The sequence below is a fragment of the Eriocheir sinensis genome, chromosome 32 (assembly GCF_024679095.1).
Source record: "Eriocheir sinensis breed Jianghai 21 chromosome 32, ASM2467909v1, whole genome shotgun sequence".
Taxonomy (NCBI): domain Eukaryota; kingdom Metazoa; phylum Arthropoda; class Malacostraca; order Decapoda; family Varunidae; genus Eriocheir; species Eriocheir sinensis.
In genome coordinates this window covers 5,376,939-5,402,932 of record NC_066540.1, presented here as the reverse complement: position 1 = coordinate 5,402,932, position 25,994 = coordinate 5,376,939, and the positions used below count along the sequence as shown (strand labels likewise).

General features: G+C 44.1%; 1 protein-coding gene across 8 annotated transcripts in view; it reads left to right on the top strand.

The window, feature by feature from the left end:
* LOC127006081 (seipin-like) overlaps nucleotides 1-25,994 on the top strand; it is a 165,374-nt gene that overhangs the window by 16,219 nt on the left and 123,161 nt on the right. For 2 of the 8 annotated variants that reach the window (XM_050875587.1, XM_050875584.1), the window contains exon 1: nucleotides 22,055-22,287. The exons of 3 other annotated variants lie outside the window; for them this stretch is intronic. Coding sequence is in view for 4 of the 5 variants with exons in the window: in XM_050875584.1 (XP_050731541.1) it covers nucleotides 22,228-22,287 (60 nt within the window). In the remaining variant the exon portion in view is untranslated. 3 more of the 8 variants (XM_050875583.1, XM_050875580.1, XM_050875581.1) reach the window with 3 other exon arrangements.

Genomic DNA, 25,994 nt, shown 5'->3' with positions numbered 1-25,994 from the left:
AGCCCTAGTTAGACCTTACCTTAATTACGCGGTCCAGTTCGGGTCACCCTACTACAGAATGGACATCAAAATGTTAGAATTTGTACAGAGAAGGATAACAAAATGATTCAGGGGGTGAGAAACTTGCCTAATGAGGATACACTTAAGCATTTAAATTTACACTCTCTGGAAAGTCGAAGGTTGCGAGGAGGCCTTATCGAAGTCTATAAATGGATGAAGGGCTTTAATAAAGGGGATGTCAATAGGGTTTTGGTGGTAAAAAAGCCAGGTAGGACACGTAGCATTGGTTTTAAGTTTGACAAATTCAGATTCAGCAAATACATAGGCAAGAATTGATTCACCAATAGAGTGGTGGACGAATGGAACAGGCTTGGCAGTCATGTTGTGGGTGAAAATACCATAGATACACTCAAGAAGAGGTTGGACAAATTCATGGATAGTGAGGTAAGGTGGGGTTAGGATTACAGGAGCTGCCTTGTTTAGGCCAACCGGCCTCTTGCAGACTCCTATATATATATATATATATATATATATATATATATATATATATATATATATATATATATATATATATATATATATATATATATATATATATATATATATATATATATATATATATATATATATATATATATATATATATATATATATATATATATATATATATATATATATATATATATATATATATATATATATATATATATATATATATATATATATATATATATATATATATATATATATATATATATATATATATATATATATATATATATTGTAGGCGCCGTACTGCATTCCCGGGTATTAAGGTGGTTGAAACTCCCAGACTGACTGAATTCAATTTTACTCAGTATGCCTTCACATCAGTCTTGGTGTAATCGTTTCTGCAAATTAACAATAAGTCTTAGACGTACGAAACTTAAATAAATTAGACCATGAATTCCTGCGTAATTTTCTTCAATACAAACAGCTCTACCATGTCTTGGTCTGTGTTACGAAGATAACATATAACAGTTAACTTCGTTAGCCTTAACGATATATACATAGCGTTCCTGAGTAATCACTCTTCCTTACAAAGCACACATATGACATAAATGATCTCATCAACATACATAAAGCAAATAAACAGTACAACTATTAACATACCAAAACGTGTCCTTCTCCAAACTCAACAACAGTAGGCTCCTTCCACAGTTGGCTCGTCGCTGTCTAGCACACGGGTTCGATCCCCTTGGCTCTCGTGGCTCGTCTCCTTGCTTCTTGTGTCTCTAGGGGACGAGCACACATCTCGTCTCTGTCGGGGCTGGGTTTGTTCTGCCCTTCCAGTGCCTTTCCCGCTCATTCCCGGCCTAGGGGCGGCGTGGGTATTGTAACGAATCCCACATGTTTGTTTGTGCTCTGAGGGTGAGGTCACAGTGCCACCTGACAGATGCGGTCAAGATACCTCACTTATGGTAAACATTATCACAAACATCTGCTATTGCTACACCTCACGGACGAAGCCAACATACAACCCATACCTACCGTGATACATACTAAAGTTTGACGGCGATTGGGGTACAGAAGATACGAAAAAACGGGCGATCGTCTATCTATCGAGGTTGAGGTGGCACTTGCTGGCTCAGGCCTATGGTCATAGGGAGGGTCGGCTGTGTGCTTTCTACTACCATCATCAGTGTTCTCTCTATTCCTCCCTTCGCAGTTATACAGTCAAAATTGACTGCACTTACACCCTCCCCTTTGAATCCTCTTAGGGGTTCAACAAAACATATTTTCCCAGTTACATGAGGTGTCACTAAAATTAAACGGCGTATTTGCGTTGGCCTCACGTCCCTATGGGTTAGCTTTCCCAGTAAGTCTCTAGTGCAGAACGTGGCTGTGCTACCGTTGTCAATAAAGGCGTGAGTGGGTATCAAGTCACCGTTGGCGCACCGTACCTTTACGGGGATAATTGACAGCTTGTCAGGCCAGTCGCTTCGATTCGCTCTCCCCGTGTTCACCCGCTCCTGTTTAGCCTGATCGTTATGTTCGGCCTGTTTGTTACTCTCGCTCGGGGTTGAGACGTCATTCTCGTTGGTTTGTGTCACCTTCCCTTCATCCGAGGTTTCCCTGTGCAAGACGGTGGGGTGTCTACCCTTACATATCCTACAGAACCTTCTTCCTTTGCAGTCTCTGGCTGAGTGCCCCCCACGCATGCATCCGAAGCATAAGGACCTTTGCCTAATGTAATCCATGCGTTCCCTTTCGGGTTTTGCTCTCAAATCCTCGCACTCACTTACGTAGTGACCCTTCTCGCAGAAGATGCAATTTGGCGTGGCACTTGCCGGCTGTCGCTGCTCTTCTTGTCCGATGACAGAGTTGATCTTGACCTTCGCCCTGGTCTCGTCATATCTTTGGGGTTTACCTTCCCATGCTCTCTTGGTTCGTTCCATAATTTCTCTGCCGAAGACGGGGTCACCTATCTTTCGTGCTTCATCTCTAACAAATTCCACTACGTCCCCAAAGGCAGCCTGTTTTGATTCCTTCCGTCTGATTTGGGCGGCCCTGTTCCGCCATCTTTCTTGTAAGGGAAAGGGCAACCTAGTCAGAACCCTCCTCAAGGTCTCCTCCCGTTCCATCTCTAGGGACCCTCGCATTCCACTCAGAAGTTTATTACGACATGCATCCAGCTCGACGGAGAACAACTCCAGGTCTTCAGCGTCGCCGTCCTTTATCTCAGGCCAGTTAGTTACTTTCTTTATGCTCTCTCTCACTATCGTCTCTTCCCTGCCGAATCTTTCTTCCAGTCTACTTAGTGCCGTCTTGTACCCTGTTTCTTCTGGCAAGTGTTTACAGCTCCTCACTATCCTTTTGGCGAGCCCTGACGTGTACTTATCTAGATACCTGAGCTTCTCTTTGTTACTCGTGATTTTGTCATTGATCATTCCATGAAAGGCTTCGATGAAATTCGGGTACTCATAGGAGTCCCCATCGAATACAGGTATCTCCTCTCTAGGCATTAATCCCTTTAAGTTACCAACTATCAAGTTGTGCGACAGTTGTTCGTCTCTCACTATAGTGAACGCCAGGGAGGTGCGACCTTCCGGCGTAGCTAACACGGCCTGACGACGGTCCGCACCTTGGGAGTTGATGTCCGCGCGACTAGATGAGCCTGTCGGGGGAGCGGTTCCCATATCTTCTACAGACGTTTTTGGCAAAACTACTTCGCTATCTTCCTGAACAACTGACTTGGCTTGACGACGGTCGGTGCCTGAAGGGTTCGTGGTCACGCAACTAGGGGTTCCTGTATGGGATGCAGTTAACGTATATTCTATCGGTATTCTTGGCTGGAAAACCTCGGCGCCGGCGTTAAGTTCTCGCAACTCAACAGCTGGTCGTGACGCCCTGCTCACCACGCTCGGCGTTCCTTCACCCTTAAACGATACTCCTCTTATGCTCATGACTTCAGTACGGAATCGTAGTTTCTCTTCCTCTAGCTTCAATCTCTCTTCTCTCATCTCTAGCTTTAATGCCTCCTCTTTCAACTTTAGTCTCTCTTCTCTCATCTCTAACTGATAGCCCCGATAGTCAGCTCGGGACACTACACTGTCTCTCTCTTCCTTTTTATGGACTGAACGTCCACTCTGTTTACTCATTCTCGAATTGCAAGAGTCAATTGATCTCCGCGACACCTGCGACGCACTGTCTTCTGGATTCACTGTATCGTCTACATCCCCTCTCTCTTGCTTATCAGGGACAGAACGTCCACTTATCTTACTCATTCTCGATTTGCGAGAGACGATCGATCTCTGCGACACCTGCGAAACACTGTCTTCTGGAATCACTGTATCGTCTACATCCTTGTTCGTTCTCGTCGCGGCTTCCTTGAGTCTCTGGCGCAAGACACTCTTATTCCCTCTACTGCTAAGGCCCCTCTTACTCAGTTCCTCCCTTAACCTTTCTACTGACAAATCCTCCATGGCGGCCAAAGCAGCTAAATAATTGGAATACTCTTACTTGAGAAACAAGACCTTTGTTGTGCTGGGGCGTCTGAGCTGTTCTGTGACCTTGACGGGTGGCTGGTTGGCGTGGTGGCACCAGCCCGGCGAGCGGGGCAGGGTGTCGTCCCCTCCTCTGCTCCGCGGGTAGGCGAGCGGGGCTGTTATTGTCCACTCTCTGGGAATCCTGGGGCCGGCATGTCTTGCCCTCGCCTCCGTTCCTTAGAAGTATTTTGAAACTGTAGGCTCCGTACTGCATTCCCGGGTATTAAGGTGGTTGAAACTCCCAGACTGACTGAATTCAATTTTACTCTGTATGTCTTCACATCAGTCTTGGTGTAATCGTTTCTGCAAATTAACAATAAGTCTTAGACGTACGAAACTTAAATAAATTAGACCATGAATTCCTGCGTAATTCTCTTCAATACAAACAGCTCTACCATGTCTTGGTCTGTGTTACGAAGATAACATATAACAGTTATAACTCCGTTAGCCTTAACGATATATACATAGCGTTCCTGAGTAATCACTCTTCCTTACAAAGCACACATATGACATAAATGATCTCATCAACATACATAAAGCAAATAAACAGTACAACTATTAACATACCAAAACGTGTCCTTCTCCAAACTCAACAACAGTAGGCTCCTTCCACAGTTGGCTCGTCGCTGTCTAGCACACGGGTTCGATCCCCTTGGCTCTCGTGGCTCGTCTCCTTGCTTCTTGTGTCTCTAGGGGACGAGCACACATCTCGTCTCTGTCGGGGCTGGGTTTGTTCTGCCCTTCCAGTGCCTTTCCCGCTCATTCCCGGCCTAGGGGCGGCGTGGGTATTGTAACGAATCCCACATGTTTGTTTGTGCTCTGAGGGTGAGGTCACAGTGCCACCTGACAGATGCGGTCAAGATACCTCACTTATGGTAAACATTATCACAAACATCTGCTATTGCTACACCTCACGGACGAAGCCAACATACAACCCATACCTACCGTGATACATACTAAAGTTTGACGGCGATTGGGGTACAGAAGATACGAAAAAACGGGCGATCGTCTATCTATCGAGGTTGAGGTGGCACTTGCTGGCTCAGGCCTATGGTCATAGGGAGGGTCGGCTGTGTGCTTTCTACTACCATCATCAGTGTTCTCTCTATTCCTCCCTTCGCAGTTATACAGTCAAATTTGACTTATATATATATATATATATATATATATATATATATATATATATATATATATATATATATATATATATATATATATATATATATATATATATATATATATATATATATATATATATATATATATATATATATATATATATATATATATATATATATATATATATATATATATATATATATATATATATATATATCTATATATATATATATATATATATATATATATATATATACATCTAGATATATATATATATATATATATATATATATATATATATATATATATATTTTTTTTACGTCTCGGCCTATAGCGCCGGTAGGCTTCTTCCTGGTGGGGCCTGATGGTCGGCCCAAGGCTTCCTGGTGGGTCCTGATGGTCGGCCCAGCCTGTTCTGGCGCAGGCGAGTGTTTATAGTGGCGCTATCTTGCATTGGCTCATGCTACCCTCCTGAACTCATCTTTAATCCTAGAATCTAGAGTCCGGGTTGATAGGTGGTCTTCTGGACAGCATGTGGGTAGTTTTAAGCCACTCGGCGGCTGAAAATCCCTGCTTGGTGGCACCGGGCGGGGATTGACCTCGCGTCCTCCCGACCGCGGTGGTGTTACTCTGTCGATTCAGACACTGCCTCCCCATATATATATATATATATATATATATATATATATATATATATATATATATATATATATATATATATATATATATATATATATATATATATATATATATATATATATATATATATATATATATATATATATATATATATATATATATATATATATATATATATATATATATATATATATATATATATATATATATATATATATATATATATATATATATATATATATATATATATATATATATATATATATATATATATATATATATATATATATATATATATATATATATATATATATATATTCAGTGGTGGGATTCAATCTTTTTAAGAACAGGTTCTCTCAATGAGGGATTTACCAAAATAAATTATAAGTAAAAGGTGTTCATGGGGGAAAAATTGAGAACCCCTGATTTAAGCTAACAGTAACAACCGGTTCTCGGGATTAAAGAAATTCCAAGAACAGGTTCTTGCAAACCGGTGCGAACCGGCTGAATCCCATCACTGAATATATATATATATATATATATATATATATATATATATATATATATATATATATATATATATATATATATATATATATATATATATATATATATATATATATATATATATATATATATATATATATATATATATATATATATATATATATACACAGTGGCGGATCCAGCTCCAGGTGAAGGGAGGCTGATATATATTATATATATATATATATATATATATATATATATATATATATATATATATATATATATATATATATATATATATATATTGATACGCCAGGGGGGTATTTTTGGGTGTAATTATGTTGTTTGTGTAGGGGGGCGCTAGTTTGGGGCGCGGAGGGCTGTGTGATGGCCGGCGGCGTGGAGTGCATCGCGGTGGGCGAGGACGAAGCTAGCCACGCCGTCTCCGTGCCCCTGCTCGCCTCCGTGACCCTTGTGCCGTGTCTGTGCCCCTTTGAGTGCATGGAGTTACTGTGCCTTGTAAACTAGTGGTTGTACGTGGTTGGAGCTGTGGAGTAAAATAGCGTGTCTCTGGCCTGCCTTGTTCCCTTGTGGTTGGCGGCCTTGGGAGTGTTGGCGTGGTGTGTCTTGTGGCTGTTCTGGGTGTTCACAACCCGTGAGTGATAGTCTGGGGTTGAGGCACACCGCTTGCCCGTGCGTGGAGTGTGGTGCGAGGGCCGGTGGTATAATATTTGGTGTCTTAGGAGTGGGATTAGTGAACAGTGAACAGTGAGCTCCGCCGAGTCGTCATGGCGTCCCAAGATGGCCGCCGTGAGGGAGAGGAGAAGTGCAAGGCTGAGGCTGACGCGGGTGAAGCGAAGCCGAGCCAGGTGGACTTATTTGCTGCCATGCTGGCCTGTATGAGGGAGGAAATGGAAAAGAGGGCAGATGAGAGGGCACGCGAGCAGGCTCTGAGGCTAGACGAGGTGGCACGCGAGCATGCGAGGAAAACCGACGAGCTGGCCAGGAGCAGGGTTGCCAGGTTTGGCCTTAAAAGGCCAAATGGGCCTTTTTGAGAGAAGGTTGGCCTCAGTTTTATTTCCTGTTGAGGCCAACCTCAGTTTGGCCTTTTTGGGGGCCCTTTTTTTAGATCCATGTAATTTGTTTCAAGAAAAGAAGAAAAGAATTGCCTGGGTCAGCTGCGCAAATCTTTCCCAAGGAAAGACAACATTTGCTCACCTTACTTATGACACTGCTAATGCAAGTAGGAAAACTACCTTGTTGCAACTTCAGTATGATAAACTTCTCTCTGTGGACTGGAAGCAAGAGTTTGCAGGTGATGCAATACCAACTGATTCAGTCACATTTTGGGCTTTGTGCAAAAATATGAAAAGGCTGTAGGGGTAAAGTGTATTGCAGAACTTTCCCAAATGGTACTGAATGCTCATGCACTGCCATTAAGGCCCGTTCACACTGTGCCGACTCTGGGCCACGACAACCCAGCGACTTTTTCCATTTGGCAAGTTGGTTCCCACGCTCCAAGAAGGGGGGGAGGTTTTATTGGGGTCTTGGTGCATCTTGCCGACTGTCTGAGACAGGACATTCGGCCAACTAGTTGCCAGCATGTCGTGCTAACCCTCACGACTCCAGACTCCCGTCACGACGTCGGCGCAGCATTCGGCAACAGTATCAAGACCTCTTTCAAGACATGCCCGACCCTTTCACATCAACACCCAAGACCTCGTGTACCCTAAGTCGTGGCACAGAGTTGGCACCGTGTGAATGGGGCTTTAAGCAATGCTTATGTGGAAAGAATATTTTCGTATGTATTATTACTATGTAACAATTAAGTATCAAGTCAAAAGTAAGATATAGGCTCTGTTTAGGAACAATGGAAGCTGTGTTGCGCATAAGAAGTCATCTTGCTGGTGTGGAATATTGCTGCAAGAACTTCCAAGTAACAGACAGCATGCTCAGTTTGTTTAATAACTCAATGTATACACGCCAAACTAATGGGCCATCCACAGAACCATCAACATCAGTTGGAAGTACAGCTGAACATGATGTACGTGCATGAGGAAGAATGCCAAGATATAGAGGAAGCAATGAAAGTTACATTTTAACGGTAGAACTGCTGCTATTCATAAAAAAATCTTCGAAGAGAACAAGTTGGTGAGGACTGATACGTAATTATTGTTATGCCGGACGTATTACTTGGGTTCCGTGTCGCCGTCACAAGTCTCTGTGGGAGGGAGATATGTAAACACCTTGCACAGCTTCTGTAGTTTAATATTCTTCCTTAGTAGTACAATTCACTCTTGACTCTTCACTGGCCACTGGCTTACTATGACTGGGACTGACCCCTCTCGCCCTCTTCTCCTATACATATACAGAACAGTACAGTCTAGAACGTTACAGTATATATTAGATCATACAAGAACATATAGCAAAAATATGTGCGAGTTGGCAACACTTCCCGCCTGGCGCCCGTGGCGCGGGCGTAGCCTTGGTCCCCGCCCCCCTGCTCGCTCCTCCCAGAGTCTTCCAGAGGCCCATAGACCCCGGGGGAAGCTTCCAGCACAACACTATTCCTCCCTCTTAATTGTGATCGTCCCGATCACACACTTAACTATATACAAACATAAGAAAATTAATCAAAAACATAATAATCGTCGTATCGCCGTGGACGCCTGCGTTGTCTCTGTCTTCTGTTCTCTGCCTCCTGCGCGTCTATCTCCTGGTGCGCCTCGTCGTCGTCCGCTTCTTGGGGTGTCTCTGGAACATCTGCCGAAGCCAGGAGGTTATCTCCCTCGACTGAAAGGTCCAGAAGACCTATGTCGTCGTCGACCTCTTTTCGGTCCTGGACGTCCCTTCCGTTTTCGTCGACTGCTGGGTGTCTGTAGTTGTTCCAGGTGTAGTTTCCCGGACCGTGGTACCTACATAGCCGGTTGACGTGGACAACTTTCGGCTTGGTCCTTTCCGTTCTCCGGATTCGGTAAGTCACGTCGGAGAGGTGTTCTAGCAGAGGATAAGGGCCTTCCCAGGGTCTCTGTAACTTCAGAGACTGTCCTTTCTTCCTCTGCGGGTTGTAAAGCCAGACTTGGTCTCCTTCCTTGAAGTCAACGTGGCTTGCCCTCATATTGTAACCGCGCTTCATGGCCTCCCCGGAGAACTTCAACTCCTGGCCCAACGTCCAATTAAACCTCTCCACCATTCCATCTGACTGTGGGTGCAGAGAGATGGTCCGGGTCTTCTTGATATCCAGAAGCTTCCAGCACTCAGCAAGGACTGTTGACTCAAAATTCCTTCCCTGGTCGGAATGGAGCTCGTTAGGCACACCGAAGCGACAGAAGAGCTCCTCCACCAATACCTTAGCGATGTTAGTGGCTTCCTGGTCAGGGATGGCGTAGGCTTCCGGCCACTTGGTGAAGTAATCCATTGTGACACAGATGTACCTATTTTCCTTCGTCGTCAGAGGCAAGGGTCCTGCTATATCCACTGCCACCCGTTCCATGGGGGCTCCAACCTGGTATAGTTGCAATGGGGCACGGTGACGCTTCTTGGGGCCCTTCTTTGCACAGCACACCTCACATGCGTGACACCATTCTTCCACGTCCTTCCTCATGCCAACCCAGTAGAACCTTTGGCGCAGGCGACTCAGCGTCTTCTTTATCCCAAGGTGTCCGCTGGTGATGCTGTCGTGCATTTCTTTCAAGACGCCTTCCCGGGACTTCATAGGTAGCACCGTGGACCAGTAGTGGTCAAGACCATCATGAGAAACCCAGCGTCGCTGCAACACCCCGTTGTCCATCCGAAGAGTGTCCCACTGAGTCCAGTAATTCTTGGTGGTAGGGCTTTCTCTCGAGATTACTTCCCACTCAGGTCGCGTTGACGACTGACTCAGCCACTCCATAATTGGTCTCAGATCTCAGTCCTCCCGCTGCAGTTTTCCCAAGTCTTCCCATGGCACCTCCGCTGTCTGTTCCACTGTAGTGCGGCGGTACATATTCTGGACGCTTTCCCTCTGGAGGCAATGTTGACACTCAGGTAGGCAGGGGCGCCGGCTCAAGCTGTCCGCGTTACCGTGTGTTAGCCCAGATCGGTGCACAATAGTGTAGTGATGCTGCTCTAGTTTACCTATCCAGCGAGCAAGCTGGCCCTCAGGTTTTTCAGTGACTTCAGCCACCGCAATTCAGCGGATGGTGAAAGTTGCAGCGTACAGGTAAGCATGGAAAAAGTCAAGGCTCTTGACTACTGCCAGGAGTTCTTTCCGGGTCACGCAATAGTTTTTCTCGGCTGGGGTGAGCTTCTTGCTGAAGTAGGCCACAACCCGTTCCATGTCGGCACATGCCTGGGACAGCACTCCACCAATCCCCTCATCACTGGCATCACAATCCAGTATAAAAGGCTTAGAGGGGTCTGGGTAGGTGAGTACGGGCGAGGTGATGAGGGCCTCCTTGAGCTTCTCAAAGGCAACCTGAGTTTCCCCTTCTCCGTCAGGAGGTGCAGTGGTGCAGCAATCGTAGCGAAGCCTTTCACAAACCTGCGGTAGTATGAGCACAACCCGAGGAAGCTCCGCAGCTCCTTCACGTTGGTGGGTGTCGGCCAGTCCCTTACCGCAGCCACCTTCTCAGGATCAGTGCGTACTCCAGCCTCGCTCACGATGTGTCCCAAGTATTGGACCTCCTTTTGGAATAGGCAGCATTTCTTCGGGCTGAGTTTAAGGTGTGCAGCTCTAAACCGGGTGAAAACCTCTGATAGCCTTTCCATCTCCTGCTCGAAGGTCTGGCCAAAGACAATCACGTCGTCGAGGTAGATGAGTGCCGTCTTCCAGTGAAGTCCCTCCTGCACCCTCTCTATCAGCCGCTCGAACGTGGCCGGCGCGTTGCACAGGCTAAAGGGCATGACTTTAAACTGCCACAGGCCTTGACCGTAGGAAAAGGTTGTTTTCTCTTTGTCCTGCTCCGCCATTTTGACTTGGTGATACCCAGACTTCATATCTAGTGTTGAAAACCACTTGGAGCCCACCAAAGTGTCGAGCATGTCGTCGATCCGTGGGAGTGGGTATGAATCCTTGATGGTGAGATATCCCCATTATGGTGTGTGACCTGTGTTCTACCACTTCTTTCCATTTATGTTGTGTCTGAAGGCTACTTGCATAATATATAATGTATCTTATGATTGATTCCTCATATTGTATTGATTAATTGCATTAATTTTGGCAAAATATGGGTCTGGCATTAAAATCGGCCTTCTTAAGCCCCAAATACACTTTTTTTTTTTTTTTTTTTTTTACATTGCGGCCTATTGCGCCGGTAGGCTTCTTCCCGGTGGATCCTGATGGTCGGTCCAAGGCTTCTTTCCGGTGGGTCCTGATGGTCGGCCCAGCCCGTTCTGGCTTAGGCGAGTGTTTATAGTGGCGCCATCTTGCATTGGCTCATGCTGCCCTCCCAGAGCTCATCTTTGATCCTAGAATCTAGAGTCCGGGTTGATAGGTGGTCTTCTGGACAGCATGTGGGTAGTTTTAAGCCACTCGGCGGCGGCTGAAAAATCCCAGCTTGGTGGCACCGGGCGGGGATTGAACTCGCGTCCTCCTGAACACGGGGCCGTTACTCTGACGACTCCGCCACCGCCGAATTTTAGCCACGAACTTGACGCCGAATCAGTTCGTGAAAAAATTCGGCGACCGGTTCGCCGACATGACCAAGATTCTTACAGTTCGTGGCCATTCGGCGACATGTCGGCGAATGCTCAAGACAATTCGGGGACAATTCGGAGACATGTCGCCGACTATTCGGCGTCCATGTCGCCGAGCTCAAAATCTGAATTTTTAACGTTTTTTGGTCGCGGAATAACTGGCGACAAGTCTCCGAATTGTCTTCGCATGTCCCCGAAGTGTCGGCGACATGTCGGGGACAATTCTCCGAGAGTGCCAAGATTTCTGACAGCTGATCGTCTGATGCCCATGTGGCATTTAAAAGCACGGGAATCCGCGCCTACCTCATGGACTACTACAACACCCAGGGAGCAGAGGCCTGGCAGGACAGAATTGTGGGCGAGTAAATACCATGTGTGGTAATATGTGTGGTAATATGTATGATAGTATGTGTAATAAAATGTATAAATGTGACTTGTTTTTGTTTTGCTCTCCTACAAATATTTTAGAATGAATGAATGTTTACGTAATATTAATAAACAAACCAGTAACTGAAAAAAGAAATAAATATAAATAACTGAAAATGAAACAAAGGTTAAATAATGGCAGAATAATGATATTAAGAAATAAATAAAGTAATAAATAGTAAATTAATTATGAAATAAATGAAAATGTTAGTTTCATACCTTAATTATAAATTCATGATTCTTCTTGTTTTTCATATTTTCTTGTTTACTATTTATTATTATAGCATTATATATATATATATATATATATATATATATATATATATATATATATATATATATATATATATATATATATATATATATATATATATATATATATATATATATATATATATATATATATATATATATATATATATATATATATATATATATATATATATATATATATATATATATATATATATATATATATATATATATATATATATATATATATATAGATATATCTATATATATATATATTTATATATATATATATATATATATATATATATATATATATATATATATATATATAGAGAGAGAGAGAGAGAGAGAGAGAGAGAGAGAGAGAGAGAGAGAGAGAGAGAGATAATACATAAATAGATAGATAGATAGATAGACAGATATAGATAGATAGATAGATAGAAAGATAATACATAAATAGATAGATAGATAGATAGATAGATAGATAGATAATACATAAATAGATAGATAGATAGATAGATAGATAGACAGGCCCCCGTGTACACCTCCCACCGCGACCCGTTTGCCGTGTCGTGATTAATTCGCCGAATATTCGGGGACATGTCCCCGAATAGTCTTGGCCATTCGGCGACAAGTCGGAGACATGTCCCCGAATAGTCGGCGACATGTCGGCGACAAATTTGCCAATAAAATTAAAATTTCCTACGGTCAAAATTCGGCGACAATTCACCGAACACCGCGAATCGGCGTCCATTTTGCATTCGTGCACATTCGGCGAACGGCCGCAAATTTTTTATGCAACATGAAACTTTCGTGGCGGTCGTGACCAACTGTCAAAAGTCGCGCGGTGGACGCAGACATGTCCCCGAACGGCCAAGAACAGGCAAGAAAGATGCCGAACTTGTTCGCGACACAGGATGACTTGCATATTCGCGCACATTCGTGAGCCAAAATTCGGCAGTGTATTTGGGGCTTTAGACAAATGTATGGCCTGTTTAAGAGAGGGAGACCTGGCAACCCTGGCCAGGAAGGCGGATGAGCAAGCTCAGAGGGCAGACGGGTGTGTACGCTCGCTGAACAGCGAGTGACGGCGAACGCGGTAGACGACGCACCCGTTCCTCCAAGCCACAAATACGAAACTTATTCCTTAATACAATGATTCCTACCTGTATGAAGTTACTGTAGAAGATATTTTTTTATGTGATTATATTTAGTATGCCTATGTGAATGAGCTATGTAGGAAATAATGACGGAAAGTGTGCCTTATTTTTTTTTTTTTTTTTTTTTTGGTATTTCGTTGGGGATATACCCCAATGGAGGAAGGCGGTGCATGCCGCGCAACCCCCCAGACGGCTGGTAGAGAGATACCCAATTCTTTCAAGGAGGAGGCCCAACAACGGGGCTGAGGGTGTCGTTAAGAGCCCACCTTTCCACCCCCATGGTAACTGATAGGTCTCGAACCCATGCCCCAGCAACCCGCCTAAGCGCAAGGTAGAGACTCTACCACGGGACCACGGGAGCCCCCCTGCCTTATTTAATAGGTAGCCTACTATAATCGTTTTCAATGCTACATTGCTTGTTTTGAAGGGGAGCCTCCCCCCTGGAACAGCTGTTTGTCAGTATTTTTATTGGCACAACACGTCAGACACGATAATTAGTGCGCGGGGGCCATCGGTCAGCTGTTATTATATCGTTATTATATTGAATGAGACATCCGAAAAGTTAGCTTTTAAGTCGTGAACAGTACCCCACGAGGACTTTCACATTTTCGGCGACTCCTACCAGTAAAGTCGCTACTCCTAGCAGCAAACTCGATTAGTCAACATGGGGCGTGGCTTAGGCAGGCGAGGGGGCGGAGTTTCGGCCGCCGAGACGAGATGCCAACTAGTCAGTTTCCTTCCGCTCCACATGCAACCACCTCTCTTTATAACCTTGGCGACTCTTAGCAGTATACTAGCGACTTCTAGGAGTTAGCAGCAAAGTTAGTAGGAAACTCACTTTGAAAGTTGAATTTCACTCCTAGGAGTCGGTGTTTACGACCCGTGAGTGGTGGTCTGGGGTTGAGGCACACCGCTTGCCCGTGCTTGGAGTGTGGTGCGCGGGCCGGTGGTGTAACAATATATATATATATATATATATATATATATATATATATATATATATATATATATATATATATATATATATATATCTATATATATACACACACACACACACAGTACAGTAGAGTAGCCAAATCCATCTGGCGCCGCTTGATTGGCGAGCATTTTTTTTTTTACAAATAGTAAACGATAATGTTCGCAATTTCTTTTATTTTTTTGTATGTTTATTATTGTTACGCCAGGGGGGTATATTTTTGGGGGTATTTGTGTTATTTGTGTGTGTGGGGGGGTGCTAGTTTGGGGCACGGAGGACTGGTGATGGCCGGTGGCGTGGGATGTATCGCGGCGGCCGGGCCGGGAGCCGCCGGCCGCGCCGCGGGGCAGAGAGAGAGAGAGAGAGAGAGAGAGAGAGAGGTCAGAGCTGGGAGAGACGAGGGACGTGCGTGCTCGCGGCCAGTGTGCCCTGCCCGCGTCTGTGTGCCTTGCCCGCTTTTGTGAGCCCTGTGCGGTGTCCGTGCCCCCTCTGAGTACTGGGAGTTACTGTGCCTTGTAAACCAGTGTTCTGTATGTGTTGGAGCTGTTAAGTAAAGTGGAAAACCTGCACTGTGAACCTCTTTGCCCTGCCTTGCCCGCTCGTGGTGTGTTGGCGGCCCTGTGGAGTGTCGGCGTGGTGTGTCTTGCTGTTCTTTGGTGTTCACGGTCCGTGTGTGGTGGTCTGGGGTTGAGGCACACCGCCTACCCGTGCTTGGAGTCCGGTGTGCGGGCCGGTGGTGTAACATTATGGTTAAGATTCGTTTTAGTACCGTGCCAGTATCTCATTACCTTCCTTATGAAACATCAGTAGCTCTTCAAATATATTTTCTACAAACCTTCAGCAGTCATGGAAACGCTTTCAAAATCCAATTCAAGGACTTTTTTTTATTCTTGAAAATAGGAGATAATGTTTACGAAAGCACGTCGCCTCCTCTGGTGCTGGCCGCGGCGACGTAACAGTCGCGATATGAAGTGATGTCGCCGTGTACGTTTATTTTCGATCACGCAAGTATCGTTATATTATACCGTGTTTTACATCACAACGTATTATAGATTATCATTAAAAGGGAACATTATAACATAAACAATAAATACACATCACTTCCGTTACCTTCAAATGCTCCCGTACGAAACATTCTGAGAGCGGCGACATCACTTCATTTCGCGACTGTACGGTGGTGCCGCCGCCGCCGCCGCAAAATAGCTCGCAGAGGGTTTTGTTAGGTTAGGTAAGGTTAGCTAAGGTTAGGTTAGGTTATATTCATGCTCCATGATAAAATTCGCAGTATTTGCATAAAAATAACAGGTTTGCTCTGGCGACGGCCGCGGCGGCGGTGCAGCCGGTGTTGCGAGAAATACCTCCTCGCGGAGTCGCATATACATGTGTGTGTGTGGGGGTGTCGAGGTCGAGCGCAGCCCCCCACACACACACACCGTTAGCAGGTCGTAAAGTTCGGTTGGAATAGTTTAATTATGCTCCTGTCACTTACAGGCCTCCGGGGCAATCACTCGACGCCGATCTTGAAATGTACAGCGTCTTAAGGCAATCACTTAATAACAGCGACTCTCTGATACTAGGAGACTTTAACCTCCCCCATATCGACTGGGCGACACTGTCGGGTACAGAAGGTGAGTCCCATAGAATGATCGAATTTCTAGAGGAAAATTATCTAAGCCAAATGGTTTCTGAACCAACTCGACAAAATAACATACTTGACCTTGTTATAGCGACCCAAGATAACCTAGTCAGTAATGTCACGGTAGGAGAACACCTCGGTTCCTGCGATCATAAACTAGTGCGCGTTGACATTAGAGCTCAAACATCGGTGACTGAAAATAAAGTAAAGGTGCCCAATTTCAAAAGAGCCAACTTCGTAGAAATCCGACGAAAACTAATAGATATGCAACTATCAGATGACGGCAATGTAGAGGACGCCTGGCTAAGCTTTAAAGATCACTTACTCACTCAGCAGGACACATTAAATTTTGTCCCCTTGTGCGAGAAGCGAATTAACACTAATAAAAGTCCACCTTGGTTTAATAGCGAAATTAAACACTCAGTCAAGGAGAGAAAATTGTCTTACAGGTTAAAGAAAGAGCAAAGCACGCCCGAAAACATTAGACTTTACAATGATACCAGGCGACGTGTAAACAGATTAGTGCGTCAGGCAAAGCGTAGATATGAAGAAAATATTGCAGCCAACTGTAAAAATAATCCGAAATCCTTCTTCAGTTACATAAACAACAGAAAGGCGATCAGAAGTGGAATTGGACCTTTAACAAACAGCGACGGTGCACTAGTGACTGACAGCCAACACGTTGCAAACCTATTAAACAATTACTTTTCCTCGGTGTTTAATAATAACAGTCCTCCCACCACCACCACCAACACCAGTACTAATGTAAATCCCGAGCATGCATTGTCTAACTTTGAAATAAAACCCGATGAAGTCCTCAAAGCCCTCAAATCACTTAAAACAAATAAAAGTCCTGGACCTGACAAAGTATATCCAACTCTGCTGAAAGAAACAAAGAGCGAAATACTCTCCTCCCTCACAACCGTATTCAATATGTCCTTGCGACAAGGCATCGTCCCTTCAGATTGGAAAAAGGCTAACGTGACACCGATTTTTAAGAAAGGAGACAAAAAAGTACCAGGTAATTACAGGCCCATTAGTCTAACTTCGGTTGTAGGTAAGCTACTTGAGAGCATAATTAGAGACAAAATTGTGAATTACCTTGAAAGCCACTCATTAATTGGGGACTCACAACATGGTTTCCGAAACAAAAGATCCTGCCTATCAAACCTATTAACCTTTTATAACGACCTCTTCACTGTTTATGACGTAACCAAATCACTGGACGTAGTCTATCTTGATTTCCAGAAAGCGTTTGATAAAGTCCCGCATCATAAATTACTTTACAAATTAAAGCAAATAGGTATTGACGGTCAAGTAAACCAATGGATCGCGAATTGGTTGAGCAACAGACAACAAAGAGTGGTGATTGACGGATTTAACTCAGAGTGGGCGCCGGTCACTAGTGGCGTCCCTCAGGGCTCGGTTCTTGGCCCAGTGCTCGTCATTATTTACATCAACGACGTGGATGTTGGACTCAATAACCGCATCAGTAAATTTGCAGACGACACAAAGATTGGTAACTCGGTTCTCACTGACGAAGACAGGCAAAGCCTCCAAGAGGATTTGCACAAAATTTCAGCTTGGTCGGATAGATGGGAGATGCCGTTTAACGTAGACAAGTGCCAGGTCCTTCAAGTTGGAACGAGGAATAAGAAGTTCGATTACGAAATGCGCGGCGTTAAACTCAAAAGCGTTCAATGCGTCAAGGACTTGGGGGTCAAAATCGCGTCAAACCTCAAATTCTCACAGCAATGCATCGATGCAGCAAATAAAGCGAACAGAATGTTGGGCTTCATTAAAATAAACTTTTTATTCAAGAATAAAGATGTAATACTCCCGCTCTACAACAGTTTAGTCAGACCCCACTTGGAATATGCGGTACAGTTTTGGTCTCCCCACCATGCAAAGGATATAGCTAAATTAGAAGGTGTTCAGCGTCGGGCAACGAAAATGATCCCTTCCTTGTGCAACAAATCCTACTAAGAAAGGCTTTCTACCCTTAACATGTTCTCTCTTGAGAAACGTCGCCTCCGAGGAAAACTGATCGAATGTTTTAAAATACTTAATGGTTTCACGAATGTAGACAGATCAACATTGTTTCTGATCGATGACACTTTGCGCACGAGGAACAATGGCGTAAAACTCAGATGTAGACAAGTAAATTCAGACTGCACCAAATTTTTCTTCACCAACGTTGTAGTGCGAGAATGGAATAAGCTTCCACCATCAGTGGTCCAGTGCAACACGATTGACTCCTTCAAAAATAAGCTCGACCGTCACTTCCTTCAACGTAATATTAACTAGAGTAGAAATGCAACGTTTTGGAGTCTTCTGATTAATGTAAAATCACTTAGGTTTAAGGACAGACCACCAAGTCTGGACCATGGGGTCTGTGTGGTCTGAGTTTCTATGTAAATCTATGTAAATCCTCTGCGAGCTATTTTGCGGCTGCGGCGGCGGCACCGTCGTCTCCGCCAGAGGAGGCGACACACTTTCGGAAACATTATAATTATATCCCCTATTTTCAATAGTAAAAAAAAAAGTCCTTGAATTGGATTTTGAAAGCGTTTCCATGACTGTTGAAGGTTTGTAGAAAAGATATATGAAGAGATAATGATGTTTCATAAAGTAGATAATAAGATACTGGCACGGTACTACAACGAATCTTTACCTTTATTATTTCTTTTATTATTATTATTTATAACTGGGCACGATAACAGAAAACCTTATTCCCGATAACCGATAACTGATAATGGAAAACCTTATCGGTGATAACCGATATTCGTTAACTGGAGACACAAATATAGGCGATAACCGATAACCGATACCCGATATAAATCCACAATTCCGATACAAGCTAGCGATGAGTCCGATAGGCGAAAACGATACTAATAAAATACGATATAAATAAAAAACATAGATGAATTAAAATTTTCATTATTTGTATTTTAGAAAACTTATAAAACCTGAAAACCACACGTTGACACGTACCTATGGACGGTAATACTAGAAACGCCTGAACCGGTGCTGTGTTATTTGGCGTCCCCACCGTCAAAAGCTGGCCCTTTTGTTTACAAACACTGGTCTCTCGTGAACTGGACATGCTCAGACCAGCAAGCGTTGACCTGTACAGTCTCACAAAGCTTTTTAACAGTAATTAAGAGTTGCTGGAAGGCTGAATCAGACATACAGTACCACTACCACCATCCTCGCTGTTTCTAGAACGACAGTGTACGAGTTGTATTTATATGTACAGAATGTCATTCTAGAAACAAAGTGTCGCTCTAGAAACAGGTGACTTGCCGTCACCTGCCCTCACCTGTCGTCATTTGCCCTCTCCTGTTTGCCTGCCTGTGCTGCCTACCTGGGCCTACCTGGGCATCACTGGTCAGCAACAGGAAATCGGCCAGGCAGAGGGACAGCCAGTCAACCGACCAGCCAGACAGTCAGCCAACCAACCAATCTGCCAGTCAACCAGCCAGCCAGCCAACCAATTAGCCAGTCAGTCAACCACCCAGTCAACTAGTCAGCCATCCAGTCGGTCACTTAGACAGACAGTCAGTTTACCAATCAGCCAGCCAATCAACCCACCAGGCAACCAGTCAGCCAGCCAGCTAGAAAGCCAGTCTACCAGTCAGCCAGACAGCCAGTCTATTGGCTGTATACCCAGTCAGTCGGTCTATCAACCAGCCAATCTTCTGGCCAGGCTACCCACCAGAGGCAGCCAGTCACTCAACCAGCCAGACAGACAAGCAGTCTACCATCCACCTCAAGGCTCTTGTAGGCCTTGAGCGACTGCCCTGTAAACAGCTTGCTCTTGCTGTTCACCAGATAGCTATATATATTGTTGTGCTGGAAGCTTCCCCGGCGACCATAGGCCTCTAGAAGGCTCCGGGAGAAGCGAGCAGGGGGGCGGGGAGCAAGGCGAGCCGTCCGCGCCCCGTGGGGCGCGGCCAGATGCCAGGCGGGAAGTGTTGCCAACTCGCATATATTTTTGCTACATGTTCTTGTATGATCTAAAATATACTAACATTCTAGACTGTACTGTTCTGGATATATATAGGAGAAGAGGGCGAGAGAGTCCAGCCCGTCATAGTAAGCTAGTGGTAAGTGAAGAGTCAGAGTGAAGTGTACTACTAAGGAAGAATATTAAACTACAGAAGCTGTGCAAAGTGTTTACATATCTCCCTCCCACGGAGTCTCCTGACGGCGACACGGAACCCAAGTAACACGTCCGGCATAACAATATCATGGTAACCGATGTTGGGCAGGTCGTTTGAGGACAAGCAGACTCGGGGTGTTTCCCTAATAAATAAGGATCTATACCTCCAAAAGCACTGATTTTTTTCGATGTATCTTTGCTTCGCAGCATTCTCAAGCGATCTCGCGTAATCACTTAACACAAATGATGCTGAAGGTCCTGCCAATTGCCCGCGAGTAGTGACTTGGGGATGAGGCACACGTGGTCCGTCTGCTCACTCTGCTGGAGAGGTGACCACCAGTGGGTTTGCAGACGACGCACAAGGTGCAGACGACGCTATTTCGTGACGTCACTGCAAAACCTCTATAAAAAGCAAATGTGTGGTCACACTCCCTTTCCAGCACGAGAGCTGGGTGATTGTGTTATACGGCAATACCTTCGCCGTGCATCGCTGCGTCACCAAAATAATTTATATCTCGCTAATTGGCAAGTTTTTGTAGTGAGAGCTTACGATACACCCTGAAAATATTACATACGAGATGCAAAAACACATAAAATCGGACTTGCATGGGCCTAGGCAACAATTCACGCAAAATCTCGTGGCACTCACTCCCATACATTTTACAGTATAAAGTGCTATGGCCGGACCATCCCACTGTCCGAATCATCACCGCTCTCCCCTATCATAATCATTATCTCAGTGAATCTCTGAAAGGGGTCCTAAGGGGGAGCGGCCGCCCTCCTGGATCCGCCACTGTGTATATATATATATATATATATATATATATATATATATATATATATATATATATATATATATATATATATATATATATATATATATATCAAGGTTAATGGTACGTGGAGATAGTCAGACTATATATATACTTCATGCTGCAACGATCGATGGACAAATAGCCTCTTCCATTTATAAAGTTTCTTGATAAAGATTGGATTTTTCGGCTGTAAACTTTACCGTACGCCGTACATGTTAATTGTTTCGGCCGTTTGACACTTTGGCCGTTATAGCGAGTTCGGACTTTACAGATTCACGGCTGAAACGACCCAGGATCCAGTTTGAGTTAGTGCCGTGGTGGCTGGTGCTGATGAAGCCCTTGAAGTGGTGAAATCTTAGTCATTGACTGCTCATCGTCTAATGTGGCTGGAGGAGGGGAGGGTAGCCAGCCAGTCGATCAGCTGATAAGTGATAACCCTCGCAGTGAGCGGTCACACCAAGCAGTGATAACACCCCACTTCTAGATATTACCTTTACTGATTCCCACACATGTGTCTCAACGTGAAGCAACACTTCAGACAGAGACACAGGCATACATACCTGTCCTGTGCCTGTTCGAAAAAAATTCTGACTGGTGAAAAACCTGGCAACTGTCGGAGATGCTGGGATGGGTGGTTGGAGGAGAGGGGGAGGCGTGAGGTGAGGGACTGACTGACGGCCGAGTGCAGAGTGCAGACGTCAGTGATGGTGTGACGCTTGAAAGAGGTGCTTGTAGCTTAGCGGTGCTCTTGAGTGTGTGTGTGGCGTTTGATACTTGTTTGCAAGCAGTGTGGGTGTGACAGTCTGTTGATTGTCGCCAAAAGGCCTTCACCGCTATCCCGCTACAATGGGTGTTGTTGGAGGCTACATAGACACGAAGAGGAAGGCCGTAGGTGGCTACATAAAGGTGAATATACGTGAAATAGATTCTATATTGGCTGGTGCACGTAAAATATTGTATGAGATGCACGGATGAACTTGGAGGTCCAGGAATGGGTCGTCTTTTTCAAGTTTTTTTTAAACAAGAACCTTATCCTCAACTTCCAAACTAAAGCTACTTAAGCATATTCCAATTTTTGTCTGACCAATGAAGTAATTAGTTGCTTCATCATGCCCTTGGCCAAGTGGTAAAATGCTAATCTTATATATCTTGATAACTAATGTTTCTCCAAATATTTTGTTGATGTGACATTCAGGTGATACATAGTTTTCTGTATGACTAACTCTCAAGTCTTTCTCTTTTCTCTCTTAATAACAATTTTTTGCCCAATTCATGTCATTTTGTGGACCTTAATTGTGTCGCTCCCAGCTGCTTAGGTAAGCAACATGGGGATCGATTTTAAGATCACTTGTCTTGCATCGACTGACAATTAATCAGGTGTTCTGAGGCAACTTTTCAAATTTCAAATTCTGTTGCTTGGGTAAATACTTTTTGAAAAATTTCATTTAATATTTCATAGATTTCCTTTGCATCCTCATAGACTTGGTCACCCACTCTCATCATATTCACAGCTTTTTTTCCTCAATTTCTTATTTATATGTCTATAGAAAAGTTTTGAGTCTTCCTTACATTATATTCTTTTCTTTTTCTCTTCTCACTTTGGTGTAATCATTTCTAGCTTGTTTATAGCTTTCTCAATTTGTCATTCTTTCTCCTTTTTAAGTTTCTCGAAGCTCTATCTTTATTTTTCTTTGCTTCCAGACATTTTGTATTAAACCACTCCTTTTTTCCCTCTTTTCCTTATTACATAGTAGGGTACCCACTTTACTACACCTTCATTATAAGTTTTAAGGAAGTAGGCATATTTTTCTTGTACTTTTCTCTGCTCTTTCATTTCTGACCAATTTATGCTACCAAAAAAAGCTCATTAATCATTATATCTAGCTTTATTGGGATTTCTTCTTTTCTCTTTATGTCTCCCTAATCCAGTTTCTTCACATTCTTCGTCAATTTCTGTTTGTAATACTTCATGGTCACTTTTTACAGTGGGCTCTTATCAGTTGCACTTCACTTAAAGGGGTACAGGACAACTGAGGTCATCTAACTAAACTATCTGTGGTATTGCGATGAAACTTTGCAGGTAAGTAGGCATCTATGTTGCCTACATTTTGTACGAGCCAGAACACTGTATGTATAATTATATGTATACTTATACGTATACATGTGCGTATTCATGTAGCGACACTTAAAATTACGGTAAAATTCTAGTGTTTGCTCATACTCCCCCTTCACCCCCAAAACAAGCTTGGGAACCTGTGGGAATGCGGGGTTTCGGGTGGGGGACACGAAATCCGTCGCAATCGCGTATTTTTTTGTGGGGGGTGGGGGGGCAAAAATTCCCTAGATCTAGGGAAATTCCCTACATTTAGGGATTTTTCCTCCCATTGCCACTAAAATGAGTATTTGCAACGAATTTAGTGTTTCCCATACGGAATCCACGCATTCTCACTGGATCCCCAAGCTTGTTTTGGGAGAGAAGCGTAGTGAACCAACCAAACGATGCTCACCTTACCGGTGTGGCGTGGCGCCGGAGGCCATCTGCGTCCACATAAACCGCCTACACCACACTCATGCCTTCTCTCTAGCACTGGTGCCAGTAGGTTGTCACGTCATTGCAAGGTTTCTGTCCTGCTAGTTGAGTCTGTGGCACAGAACACGGTGTATCTTCATTGTTTATCACTGACACAAGCAAAACCACCGGCTAGCCGTGATCCGTCCAACGCCGCGCCTTAAACAGTACTGCGGGTTCTAGAGCAAGTGCAGGCTCTCGAACCTCCTGCCCGAGCTGTTCGAACACGTGAATCCTGACTGACCGCATTTTGAATCTGCTTCAAACAAAACAAAAAACAAAATACATGTCCCTCAACCATAATATGAAGGCAGCGCCAGTAGTGGATCGAGATCTGGCCCCTTCCCCCAACGATCTTGGGGGACCCGTGGGAAGTCTGGGTATTTGGGTGGGGGAGCATATTTAAACTACTCCAACCGAACTTTATGACCTGCTAACGGGGGGGGTTTGCCCCCCTCGATCCCCCTGCTAACCAAGAGGGGGCTGCGCCCGCCCCCTGGACCCCCCCTCTTAAAGTACCCTAACCAAACTTTACAATCTAACAGCTAGCTGAGGGACATTGAAAGAGGTGCTTACGTCCCCTTCGTCAACATTAGCTATTACGTAACTGATGACGCCAAGATGGTCTGGCGGCTTCACCAGACCCGTCCTCCTCCGAAGAAGCTTCTGCACTAACCTGCTTCACGCGTTCGTACGTGGTACGAAACCTGCCTCACACGTTCGTTTGTGCTACCAGTAAGTGAATACATAGTCGTATATGATGGTTGCAAGCTTCTTATGACGTAAATTACTTACCATTTAGATGCTTCATTATGACCTCAATACTGTAACGAGGGGCTTCGCCCCCCTCGAACCCCTCCTTGGTATGGAGAGTGAGTGAAATTGTGTGGTTTTCGTACTTTGTAAAAAAATCCCGGAATGTACAAAATTTCCCTACATCTAAGTAATTGTAAGGAATTTCCCTACATCTAGGGCATTTTCAACCCCCCCATAACTCAAAAATTATGCACTTGCGACGCATTTCATGTTTACCGCCGCATTCCCCGCAATCTCAATGGCTCCCTAGCCAATTTTGGTTGCAAAGGGTGAGTATGGGAAAACACTAGAATAATACCAAAATTACACAGCACCATTAACCCTTTCCTTGCGCTCAGTGTGGACGCGACTATCCTCTCAGGTGCAGTCGGGCAGTCCAATTGGGGGTCTCTTTTAACCTCTGTATTTCAAAAACTATTCATCACAGCTAAAAACCAAAAACACCATTGGAAAGAGGAGGTCCAGATCTATAGGAGTCGGTTATGTGTGCCTCTCTTGCGAACGTACATGCACGTTCAGGGAGTGTTGAATGTTAACACTTACGTCTGTGCGTGCGTGATGATCAGCCATATTGAGGGAACTGCGGACATTTTTTCTTCAGATTCTGGCAAGGGAGCATTGCCAACTGCAACATTTACAACTATTTGGTCAAAGAATCAGTTGGTGATAAGTGAAGCCATGCAAAAATGCCGCTATATTGGGCAAGAACATCCACTAGTTACTCGTCCGTAGATTTGCCATGCTGGGCTGATATGATTTTCCACCAAATTTAGTGAAGAATCCACTCAATTGGCAATCCTGTGTTGTGAGAATTAGTGTTGGAACACTCTCATACGCAGGAGATTTGAGTGCAGGTGGAGGTCGCAGCGGGCGTTTAGCGCCACCAGCAAATACGCCTAACGCCTGCTGCAAGCGTTTAGCAATGAAAGGGTTAATACATAACCAATCACTTTCATTGTTTGGTTGTGAATAGTCTTTAGGTATGCCTAGAGCCCTATGGAAAATACTCTGAAGGTTTCCCATATAGAAAGGCATAATGGTATTTCTTTTATTATGTTCGTCGAACATCGCGTAAAATCGTGTTTTTTGTCACTTTTTCCCCTTAATACTTCTATCTCCTTTACCCTATCAACAATATCTAATGATAGGTCACTAGCTACTTGTAAAATCAACATTCCCTGCACTTTTCACGTAAATCTGATTGATTTTAGATTTTCTACGATTAAAA